Consider the following 11693-nt stretch of genomic DNA (forward strand, 5'->3'; position numbering starts at 1 on the left):
CCTGTATATGTTGTCTGTAGATGCAGTAGTACCTGTAATATGTTGTCTGTACTGCAGTAGTACCTGTATATGTTGGTCTGTACTGCAGTAGCACCTGTATAGGTTGTCTGTACTGTTGTCTGTACTGCAGTAGTACCTGTATATGGATTGTCTGTACTGCAGTAGTACAGCTGTATAGTGTTGTCTGTAGTAGCAGATAGTACCGTGTATATGTTGTCTGTACTGCAGTAGTACCTGTATATGTTGTCTGTAATGCAGTAGTACTGTATATGTTGTCTGTACTGTTGTCTGTTACTGCAGTAGGTACCTGTATATGTTTGTCTGTACTGTTGTCTGTACTGCAGTAGTACTGTATATGTTGTCTGTACTGTTGTCTGTACTGCAGTAGTACTGTATATGTTTCTGTATGCAGTAGTACCTGTATACTGTTGTCTGTACTGCAGTAGTACCTGTATATGTTGTCTGTACTGCAGTAGTACTGTATGATTGGCTGTCTGTACTGTTGTCGTACTGGCAGTAGTACCTGTATATGTTGTCTTGTACTGTTGTCTGTACTGTGAGTAGTACCTGTATATGTTGTCTGTACTGTTGTCTGTACTGAGTAAGTACACTGTATATTTGTCTGTACTGTTGTCTGTACTGCAGTAGTACCCTGTATATGTTTGTCTGTACTGTTGTCTGTACTGCAGTAAGTAACCTGTATATTTGTCTGTACTGTTGTCTGTACGCAGTTGTACCTGTATATGTTTGTCTGTACTGCGTGGGCCTCGTACTCTATGTGCTGGTTCTTCAGTCTGTCTTCTTTGGTTATTGATAAAGTTTTCGTAGTCGGCCACGGTAACTGTCCAGGCTCTGGGAGTTGCCGGTGGATTGTCCGTTACCACGGCGTTGGAGGAAGTTTCTGATCGTGGGAGACGACCAAAGGATGGGTTGGAGCTGCCACGTCTGTGGGAGAGGAGGCATTGTTTAGGACTTGTTACTCTTGGCTAACCGTTGTGCAATTGTTTTCAATGAGGAATGCTAACGTTAAAGTGAGTGACAGTTCAGAACCTGGCAGGTAGTTCTCCAAACACAAGAATGGCTCTGAGATCCAACATGTTGGTCGGCTCTGAAAACACACAGGACGAATACATCAGAAGTACTGGAAGCACTAGCTAACTGTATCACTATTATACTACTGCATTTATGCTACTACTACTAACTGCTATAATACTACTCTCACTGGCATAATATACTACTACTACTACTGCTAATATTCTAGCTCCTACTGCATATATAACCTACTACTACTGCCATATATAGCTACTCCTATGCATATATACTAATACTACTACTGCATATATACTACTAACTACTGCTATATAATACTCCTGCATATATAGTACTACTGCATATATACTACTACTACTGCATATATGACTACTACTGCATAACTATACTACTACTACTACTACTGCATATATACTACTACTGCATATATACTACTACTGCATATTATCTAGCTCCTACTGCATATATAGCTACTCCTACTGCATATTACTACTACATACTGGCATATATAGACTACTACTACTGGCATATATATCTGACTACTACTGCATATATATGACTACTACTGGCATATAATACTACTAGCTACTACTACTGCATATATATACACTACTTGCATATATACTAACTTCCCTTACTTGCCAAAAAAAATATTATACTACTTATAAACTTACTGCCAAAATTTTAATTAAATTTACTTAACCCTTAACCTTGAAAAAACCTGCCAAATATATTTTACTCCTCCCCCTTTAACTGGCAATATATACTTACTTAAACGTAACTGCATATATACTACCTACTAACTACCTTAACTACTGCCATATTATAGCTAAACCTCCCCTAAAAACCTTGCTATATACCTAACTACTGCAATATATTTACCTAACTACTATCTACTACTAACCTGCAATATATAGCTAACTACTACTTACTTTTGGCCAATATAAATTACCTTACTAAACTGCATTATTTAATTTACTACTTACTAACTACTTTTTACTGCATATATTACTAACGTAACTACTACGTTGCAATAATTTATAACTACCCTACTTACTACCTTACTAACTGCATATAATACTACTCCCTACTTGCAAATATATACCTACTCCCCTACTTTTGCCATAATTACTAAACTTCCTGCCATATTATACTTTACTACTACTACCTAACTGCAATTATAATTACTACTAACTACTAAAACTGGCAAATATATTACCTAACCTAACTAACTACCTACTAAACCCTTTGCAATATATTACTTACTTTCCTACTGCCAATATATACTACTTCCCCCCTACTGGCAAAAATATATAGCTAAACTTTCTAACTGCCATATTATTTACTTTAAACTACCTACTGACTAACTTTACTGCCAATATATTACCCCTTAACTTCCCCTACTTGCATTAATATTACTTACCCTTACCCTTACCTAAACTTGCAATAAATATACTACATACTACTTGCAATATATACTAACCCTACCTACTGCCATATATACTACTCTACTAACTTTGCGCCATATATACCTACTTACTTACTACGTTGCAAAATAATACTAACTAAAGACTACCTTACCTAAACTGCAATTATATACTACTACTAACCTTGCATTATATTACCTAATACTACTGCAATATATAACCCCTAAACTACCCCTTTACTAAAAACTTGGCCAAATAAATATACTCTAACCTTACTTGGCATATACTACTACTACTAACTTTGCAATAAATATACTACACTTTACCTAACCGGCATAATATTTAATAAAAACTACTTTACTCACTTGCCATATATACCTACCTAACTACTTTACTGGCATAAATAATAACTAAACTTTACTTAAAACTACCTTGCAAAAAAAATAATATTACTACTTACTACTTGCCAAAATATTATTTACTGAAAACCTACTTAGCTTACTACTGCATATTATATTACAAACAACCTAACCTAAACTTGCCCAAATATATACTAAACTAACTTTACTGCAATATATATATACACACCCTTTTTACTACTGCCAAATATATACTAAAACCTTTTTAACTTACTTGCCCAATATTATATACACCATCTACTACTGCATAATATATACATTCTTACTGCCATATTATTACTTACTACCTACAATATATACTCACAAGTTTTTTTTTTTTCCCACTCACGTCCAGCAGCCAGCAAGGTTCCCGGCCTGGTTTTTAAAAGAAAGAATAAAAATGAAAATGAATGGTTTTTTTTTTTAAGAGGGCTGATTCAATCATTGTCAGCCCAGTAAATAATTTACACTTCAGGTAAACCCTTGAAAACACATCAACCTAACTGTGGCAACTGACTTTTTGAGAAGAAGAAACTTGTTAATTAAAAGAAACAAAGAAGCATTGAAACTCAAACCCGAGCAAACATGAGCTTTTTTCTGGCAAACGCCCAAAAAACCTCAATCCCTTCCAATCCAACCTGAAGAACTTTCCCTACCACAACACAACACACAACACACAACACACACACATTTAGGTTTTTTTTTTTATTTATAAAGGAAAACATACAGAGGACATTATGGCTTCATAAACTCACAACTGTAATACCAACATAAAATCCAAATAAATCTCTAGAGACTTCCAAAGTACTACTGCAGTACAGACAACATGTACATATTCCCAGAATGCACTGTGTTTGTGTTTCAGGTGTTTATTGACAGATTTAGGTACAACGCTAACAGAGCAGCTCAGGTCCAGAGCAAACTCAAACTGTTGGAGAGACTGTGAGTAAACACACACCTGGTACACACCTCATACCACACACTGTACACACCTTCATTACCACAACCCTGGTACACGCACCCTCATGACACCCTGGTACAACACATCCCATAGCCACGCTGGTCCACCTCCGTACCACACCTTTAGGATACAACCACCTGGATAATACACAACCATATAAAGCCCTGGTAACACACGTCATAAAACAAGCGTCCACTGTACACACAGAACTCACACAAGAAACCCATCCCCGTACGCCACACTGGTAGCTTAACCACCTCCTATCATACCCCACTTCATACACACACATGTCACACCATCATAACACCACCTGTTCTTTAGTAAGATGTCACAGTAATATCCAGCTGGACTCACATGTACCTTATCAGACAGGTGTTATTTCAGGTGTTTCAGGTGTTTCAGGTGATCTCTACCTGAGACTGTGACTAACTGGAACTTGTTGTTTTCTCCTGCAGACCTGAACTGAAGCCAATTGAGAAAGAAACTGAGGTCACTTTAAAGTAAGAAGATAAACCTCATATCACCTTATATCTTTACACATTTCTGTGGTCTCAGTTAAGGATTTCAGGCATTGATTGATTGATTGATTGATTGATTGTTTTCCTCTCACAGGTTTCCAGATAACTTTGAGAAGTTGTCTCCTCCCATCCTGCAGTTAGATGAAGTGGAGTTTTATTACAATCCAGACCAACGGCTCTTCTCCGGACTCAACCTGTCAGCTGACCTTGAGTCTCGCATCTGCATCGTACGTGTGATCAATAAAATCAGCCAATCAGTGACAGCTGTCATATGTGATCAATAATGTACAGTCTGGACTGTGTTGGAGTTTACGTGTCGTGTTGTGTTTGCTGTCAGGTCGGTGAAAACGGCGCTGGTAAATCGACCATCCTCAAACTGCTCATGGGCGAGTTGACGCCGGTCAACGGAGTCAGACAAGCTCACAGGTAAGACAACCAACGACCAATCAGAGCAGAGCACTTCTCTGCCTCTGTTACCTGAGCTGGTTTATAGGGAACCACTTTGTACTGATTGTAGGGAACTGTTTACATTATAGAAAACTTAAACCATTATTAGGGAACCATTTTTTTAACTGTAGTTTCTCTTCTCATTAAATTTCTCATCAGGAGCTTGAAAATCGGTTACTTCAGTCAGCATCACGTGGACCAGCTGGACCTGAACGTCTGCTCTGTGGAGCTGCTGCTCAACAGGTTCCCTGGTAACTACAACAACAACAACAACAACAAGAAAATACAGGAAACCTTTTACTGTCTGTTAGGGAACCATGTACCCTGTTTAGGGAACAGTTTATAGAGAAACATTAACATGCTTTTTTAAGGGAACTAGCAACAGTAGAATTGGTTTCACAGTTTGGGCTCCAGGAGGCGCGGCCTGTTTAGGGAACAGTTTAATCAGTCATTGACGAGAGTTTCTGATTGGCTTGTGTGTGTGTGTGTGTCACAGGTCGGACAGAGGAGGAGTACCGCCATCAGCTGGGAGGCTACGGGATCACCGGAGAGCTCTCCACGAGGCCGGTGGCCAGTCTGTCGGGAGGACAGAAGAGCCGGGTGGCCTTCGCACAGATGACCATGCCATGGTAGTAGAAAGCTCAGGGTTCAGCTGATGATGGTGGTGGTGATGATGATGATGGTGATGATGGTGATGATGGTGATGATGGTGATGGTGATGATGATGATGATGATGATGATGGTGATGATGATGATGATGATGTCGTCTGTCTGTCCTTTAGTCCGAACTTCTACATCCTGGACGAGCCGACCAATCACCTGGACATGGAGACCATCGAGGCTCTGGCTAAAGCTCTCAACAAGTTCAAAGTGAGTATGTGACATCACTGTGACATCACTGTGACATCACTGTGACTGTGATCAGTGAACGGGAGTGTGTGATTGGTCAGACAGGGCACGTGAATATATACATAATGTTTGACAAAGGAAATCCTCCATGAGCTCCTGTCTGGACCTGTTTCTGTGGGAGTGGACAGGAGATCTCAGGTGTATCTCAGGTGTATCTCAGGTGTGTTTCCTCACTGTGTGATGTCATATGTTTCAGGGCGGGGTCATCCTGGTGTCCCACGACGAGCGTCTGATCCGGTTGGTGTGTAAGGAGCTGTGGGTGTGCGAAGCTGGGAAAGTCGCACGCATCGACGGCGGCTTCGACGAGTACCGAGACATCCTGCACGAGCAGTTCAAGAAGGAGGGTTACCTGTGAGCCCCCGCCCACTGCAGGCTGACCCCGCCCACCACTAACATAAGCCCCGCCCCCTCCATAACAGCACCTGTCACAGCAGCCAATCGGCCGTCGGAGCAGACCGGATGATGTTTTCTTCTCTGAACTGTCTCACCTCCTGCTTCAGGTGATGTTCTGCTGCGAGCTGATTGGTCGGTTTCCGCTCACCTGATGAGGTCACAGTGAACTCTGGAGGAGGCGCAGTCATCGCGAAAGATCTGGAGTTTATTTAAAAGTCAAACAACCGTCTGTCGTCAGTTTCTCGTCGCTTTAAACCTGATTTTGTTTTGTAACGTCGACCGGCGGAAGTTTTATCAGTTTTAAAGGACAAAATAAAAACCATCAGCTCATGTGGTCGTTTCCTCTTCTTCTACTGGTTCCACTGGTTCCACTGGTTCCACTGGTTCCACTGGTTCCGTCTGACTGGAGTTACTGCACACATCTGCACACACTCAGAAATATATGTATATATCTTATTATTATTATTATTATTATTATTTTCTTGGTTCAAACAGCCGGAAGACAAATACATCATCAGTACAAACAAACTGAAGTTAGTAAAGTTCAATAAAAATTGAAATAAAAACCAGGAGTGAACTGAAACTGACTGAAATAAAAAGGAAATGTTTAGTTTCAGTCAGAGTTTATTAAATATCTGTTCTGACAAAAACATTTCTGAATAATAAAAAGTGAACTCTGAGCACTTTGGGGACAAACAACCTGATCAATAAAGTTTATTAACAAGAATGAGTAAAGCATGGAGCGGTTCAGAGGTCAAAGGTCGAAGATGGGTAGACTTTATTATTTTATTTTGAAAGTATCAAAGAAATCCTAGCCACCCTTTCCCAAACTCACCAAACAACTACTTCCTGTCTCATTCACACAGTTCAGGAAAACAAACTCAGTTCACTTCTGTTTTTCAGAGGATTTGATTTATTGATTTATTGATTTCTGTCAGGATGTAAATAGAATTGTAACTATTATTAATATTATTATTAAAAATAAACAACGTCACCAAACAAAGTAACTCATCAATATGCAGCTCCACTCAGAATACAACAAACAATAATTAATTCAGACACTTTTAGAGAGAATCCAGATTACATTACTTACACTAACAGTTTATTCCAGTTTATTTCATTACATAATTATAAAAATATAATAAAAACAATGTAGTCTGTAATATTTCCACATTATGAACCCAGAAATGTTCAGTCTGACTGATGATAACCTGCATATGTTCTGTATAGCATCATTAGCATCAATGATCAGCTATATGGACGATATCTCAGCAGCTGATTGGCTGATTGGGACAATAAAGGAGGTTTTGGGATTATTGGGATTGGTTTTGGATTATTGAGGTCCAATGTGTACATCGGCCCACTGGGAGCTGAAATATGTCCATTTTGTGTTTGTAACGTGTCAGTAATAGACCTATTGATGGTTATGTCTGTAGTTTTAACCTGGTTATATCATCATGGTAACGGATGCTGCACACCTGACCTGCTCTGGAGGATGTTCTCCCAGAGGTCAGAGGTCACCGCAGTGTCTCTACGGCTCTGGTGTCCAGGCTGCTGCTGTGTCCTGCCGTGTCTTCTCTCTGAGGTGAGGCAGGACAGCGTCCCTGTAAAACACCTCCAGTTTGGACACCGTCTCCTCCCACAGGTCAGCGTCAAAGGTCACAGGGACGATGGCCGTCTCCTTCAGGGTGAAGACAGCGAGGTCGGCCCGCTGCAGGCCCGTCACCGCCAGCTGGCACTGAATCTGTGTGAAGTAACTGTGAGACGTCTTCAGACGGTAGGCTGGGGGCTAGGAGAGGAAGACAACGAGAGGATGTTAGAGGAGAGGGGTACAGTAGATACAGGGCATAGGTCAATGCTGTAGATACAGGTCAGAGGTCTTTACTATTTCATTCATACAATATTAACAATAATTATATTATTAATATGAACTGACTAGCTACATTAAACATGTAATGCACATCGATGTGCTGTGGAATTAGTCTTTTTATTGGCAATGGACTGTGTGATGGGACCAGCAGGTCGATGTGAAGCTTCAACTCCTCACCGCGTTTCTGTAATATGGAAAAATGAACATCTACCGACTACAGTTCGCTGTAAGGGATAAAGGTAAAAGCAACCTGACACTAATCATTTGACACTAACTGCCTTTCAGAGAAAATAAAGATTTGATTTGACAATAATACAATAACACTAGGTTACAGATACAGTGCTGTAGATACAGGTCAGAGGTCAGTGCTGTAGATACAGGTCAGAGGTAATTTTTTGTTTCTTTTGGCACATATTAATCTGGGACATGTTGAAGACAGGATGGGACATTAAGAGGGGACAGATGTCCAGATGGTGAAATGTGATGTGTTTACCTTTCCGGGCTGCCGTCCGGCCTCTTCCTTTATTTCCAGACAGAAGGCAGCGTCGTCCCTGCAGGCGTCCTCCACTCGTCTGTGTCTGTGTTTGTAGGGACACTTCACCTCCAGGCAGAGCAGCCATTGGCCAGTCCGGCTGTCCGTCACGATGCCGTCAGGACTCGCAGCCAACCAGGACCGCTGGGCGTCAATGAACAGACCGCAATCCTGAACCGAGACTGACCGACCCAGCGCAGCGCTCTTCAGTCTCTGGAGGACGACATCATCACCATCATCATCATCATCATCATCATCATCACCATCATCACCTTCATCATCATCACCATCATCATCCTCAGTTAATAAAGTGTGTTATGGTTCAGTGTCTCCTGTACCTCATACTTGCGGACCACCTCGGCCTCCATTTGAATCCCCCAGCTCATGGCTCTGGTCTGGACCCTCCGACCCTCACCTGTTCATTCACAGTGAGTTTGATAAAAGAACCAGTCAGTCATCTTTTCTAACTAGAAAACAAACATATAAACATTACACCTGCTCAACAATAGCATGTTAGCATGCTAGTAATGACAATGCTAATGATTATTTTTATTATCCATTAATCGATTAGTTGTTTAGTTTCTGTACAGTGATATTAAAGTTGTGTGTTTGTACAGTGATACTAAAGTTGTGTGTTTGTACAGTAATCAGTGAGCTCCGGTAGCTAGCTAGCTAACTAATGAATCTTCACTCTGTGTGGCTAACAGTTGCAGATTGATTGCAGTGAATGTTGTGATATTATTGGTTTCAGTTAGTTCATGCTGACGTAAGCACGCATCACATTCTGTTTTACAGACACAATGATTGGATTCTGATATAAAAATACACAAATTTTGTCAGATATTGTTAAATAGGGGAACGATATAACTGAGGATGTGATCTTAAAGGCTTAAAATGACATTTTTTATTTCACCTGGACTTTAAAAAGCAAACACTAACTACCAGAGCCTACACAGAGCAGGTTACAGAGATCTGCTGGAAGTTCAGCCAGTATCACTTTAACAATAAAAATGTACCAGTGCTCGTTAATGGAGGAGGCAGCATGCAGATACAATATGTAGCTTCCACAAGTTGTTTCTTGGCAGTAAAACCAGTTTTCAGTTTGCGCTTCCAAACTAGATTATGTACATTAAATAAAATCTTGTTATCAGTGGATTTACCATCAGATGTTAAAATACTAAAATCATCAAGCAACTGTAAGCAAGCTTTAGAGAAGACCGTGAACTGAGCATTTAAAACCAATTTAAGACTCAGCATAGTAGTTTGTAATGACTGGAATAAATTACTGTCATCGGCATAAAAGTGTATTTTTGTCATTTACACTTTTAATTAAAAATACAAAACAAAATAGGTCCCAAACTGGTATCCTGGGGAACACCTTAAGCTATCTCAAGAGTTCAGTCTGCTAAATAATATATTATTGTATCTTGTATTATTATTTAATACAGTATATGCAGCAAGAAAACATTACATCCTGGCAGTACGTGATTTACACACATACCGATTATTATACAAATTGGTGAAATGTGCCACTGGAGTTGCTCTAGAGGGGGTGCTGTCGAGTAATGTTGCCACTAATGTGATTAACAAGTAAGAAAGCTCTGAAATAATAATGTTGGATTTGTGCTGTGTTTAATTACGTAAAACTAATAACTTGTGTAAAACAGTAAGTTAACGCCGTCAGCAGCAGTAGAAGAAGACGACTGAATCTGTGTAAAATATACAAACACAGACAGGATCGGATGTGAGACTGTCTGTAGAGAGACAGACAGGTATAAGCAGAGGGTGGGTGGGGTTGAGGGGAGGTCTAAGTGCCCCCCAGGCTTGGCTCACAGCACATTTGCATTAGTGGCCGACCGCCATAAGGGAGCTGCAGGGAAAAGAGAGAGAGCTCATAATGGTCTAAGAGTGTGTGTGTGGACCTATATTACTCATATTGTGGGGACACACATTTGTTTACACAGTGACAATGTGGGGACTCAGTTTAGGCTTCGTCTCTAATTCTGTGGGTGGAGCCTAATTGCTGCCAGAAAGAGACAGTTCCAGCAATGCTTAGCTAACTGCAGCTCTCACAAGACTGAATGTTGTAAGCCACTACCGCTGTCCAACGCCGCCGCCAATCTATCAGCCAGATCAGCCCCGGGAGTCTTAGCTGACGTTAACTCGTTGAGATTACGTCATTCAGCGTGGCTGGATTAACGTTAGCTTCCCCAAACAGTGAATGTTGAAACAATAATAAATGATGTCGTGGTACAAAGCTATGGTGTATAGACAGCGGTTTTGCTACGCCAGCAACTGCAGATGTAACCGTAACATCCACCGCTAACTGGTCCATTCTGTATTTCCTTGTGATGGTTGGGTGAGGCGAGGGACAGGAAACAGCTTTGTTTGTTTTTTTGTAAAAACAGTTTGGAGATAAATCAGGTCAAATAAAAGTTGTTTCACCTACAAATGAATTAAAAGATCTGAAAATATCAGCAGGAATAACTGATCCAACCTCTCTCTGCGCGTCTTTAACCTCTCTTAACCTCGGCCAATCCCAGAGGTGATTCTTGGTTTCCCGCGGTTAAGGTCTGACACACATACAGCCAATCATTAATCAGAGTCTGGTGGCATATTAAGAGTCTGGAGCAGCCCGAGGACACACACACACACACTGTGACCCAAAAACTCGTCCTCAGTACAAAGACGTCTCAGAAAGCAGGAGGTCGTCTCACACTAAGCGCACTCAGCTGGACGGCCGCGTGGAGCCACTCCGCCTGCCAGCAGTGCTCGTGTTTACAGACGGCAGCGAACGCACCGACTGCAGGCTGGCAGTCAGAGTGTCAGTTTGATGTGACGGAAAATATCCGTAAAAATACATTTTTCTGCATTTGGAGCCCAGTGATGCCTTCACTGTCAGTCCGTTTGCTCAGGATTCATTAGCCAATCAGGGTCCAAATCTGGTGCATTTATTTCAACTAGTAAATATCAACGTTTCCGCCTCCTCAGGGTCAAACACTAACTGGGACAATGAGGAAAACAACTAGTATAAACTAGGGATGTCCGATAATATCGGCCCTCCGATATTCACTAAAAAATTTAATATGGGGAATTATCGGTATCGGGTTTTTATAAGCGATGTTTGTTCTGTAGGCTTCAGCATTTCCGAGCCTGCATGAACTAGATGACGTATAACAACAACAACT

The 11693-nt window shown here is 40.9% G+C and overlaps 2 protein-coding genes across 2 annotated transcripts; one reads left to right on the forward strand and one right to left on the reverse strand.

Annotated features, from left to right (window-relative positions):
- Positions 1–3740: 3740 nt before the first annotated feature.
- Positions 3741–6433, forward strand: abcf3 (ATP-binding cassette, sub-family F (GCN20), member 3; the record flags this gene model as incomplete). Its single annotated transcript, XM_035675284.1, is given in 8 exon segments — positions 3741–3817; positions 4292–4336; positions 4449–4581; positions 4692–4780; positions 4961–5052; positions 5298–5430; positions 5584–5671; positions 5907–6433. Coding segments are annotated over 8 exon segments (816 nt in total), but the record flags the coding sequence as incomplete, so codon positions are not given.
- A 431-nt stretch (positions 6434–6864) lies between these two features.
- Positions 6865–8920, reverse strand: LOC118338919 (the record flags this gene model as incomplete). Its single annotated transcript, XM_035676419.1, is given in 3 exon segments — positions 6865–7892; positions 8467–8718; positions 8844–8920. Coding segments are annotated over 3 exon segments (587 nt in total), but the record flags the coding sequence as incomplete, so codon positions are not given.
- Positions 8921–11693: the final 2773 nt, after the last annotated feature.

This window comes from Morone saxatilis, unplaced genomic scaffold, assembly GCF_004916995.1.
Source record: "Morone saxatilis isolate NCDOM2014 unplaced genomic scaffold, NCSU_SB_2.0 Contig0, whole genome shotgun sequence".
NCBI lineage: Eukaryota > Metazoa > Chordata > Actinopteri > Moronidae > Morone > Morone saxatilis.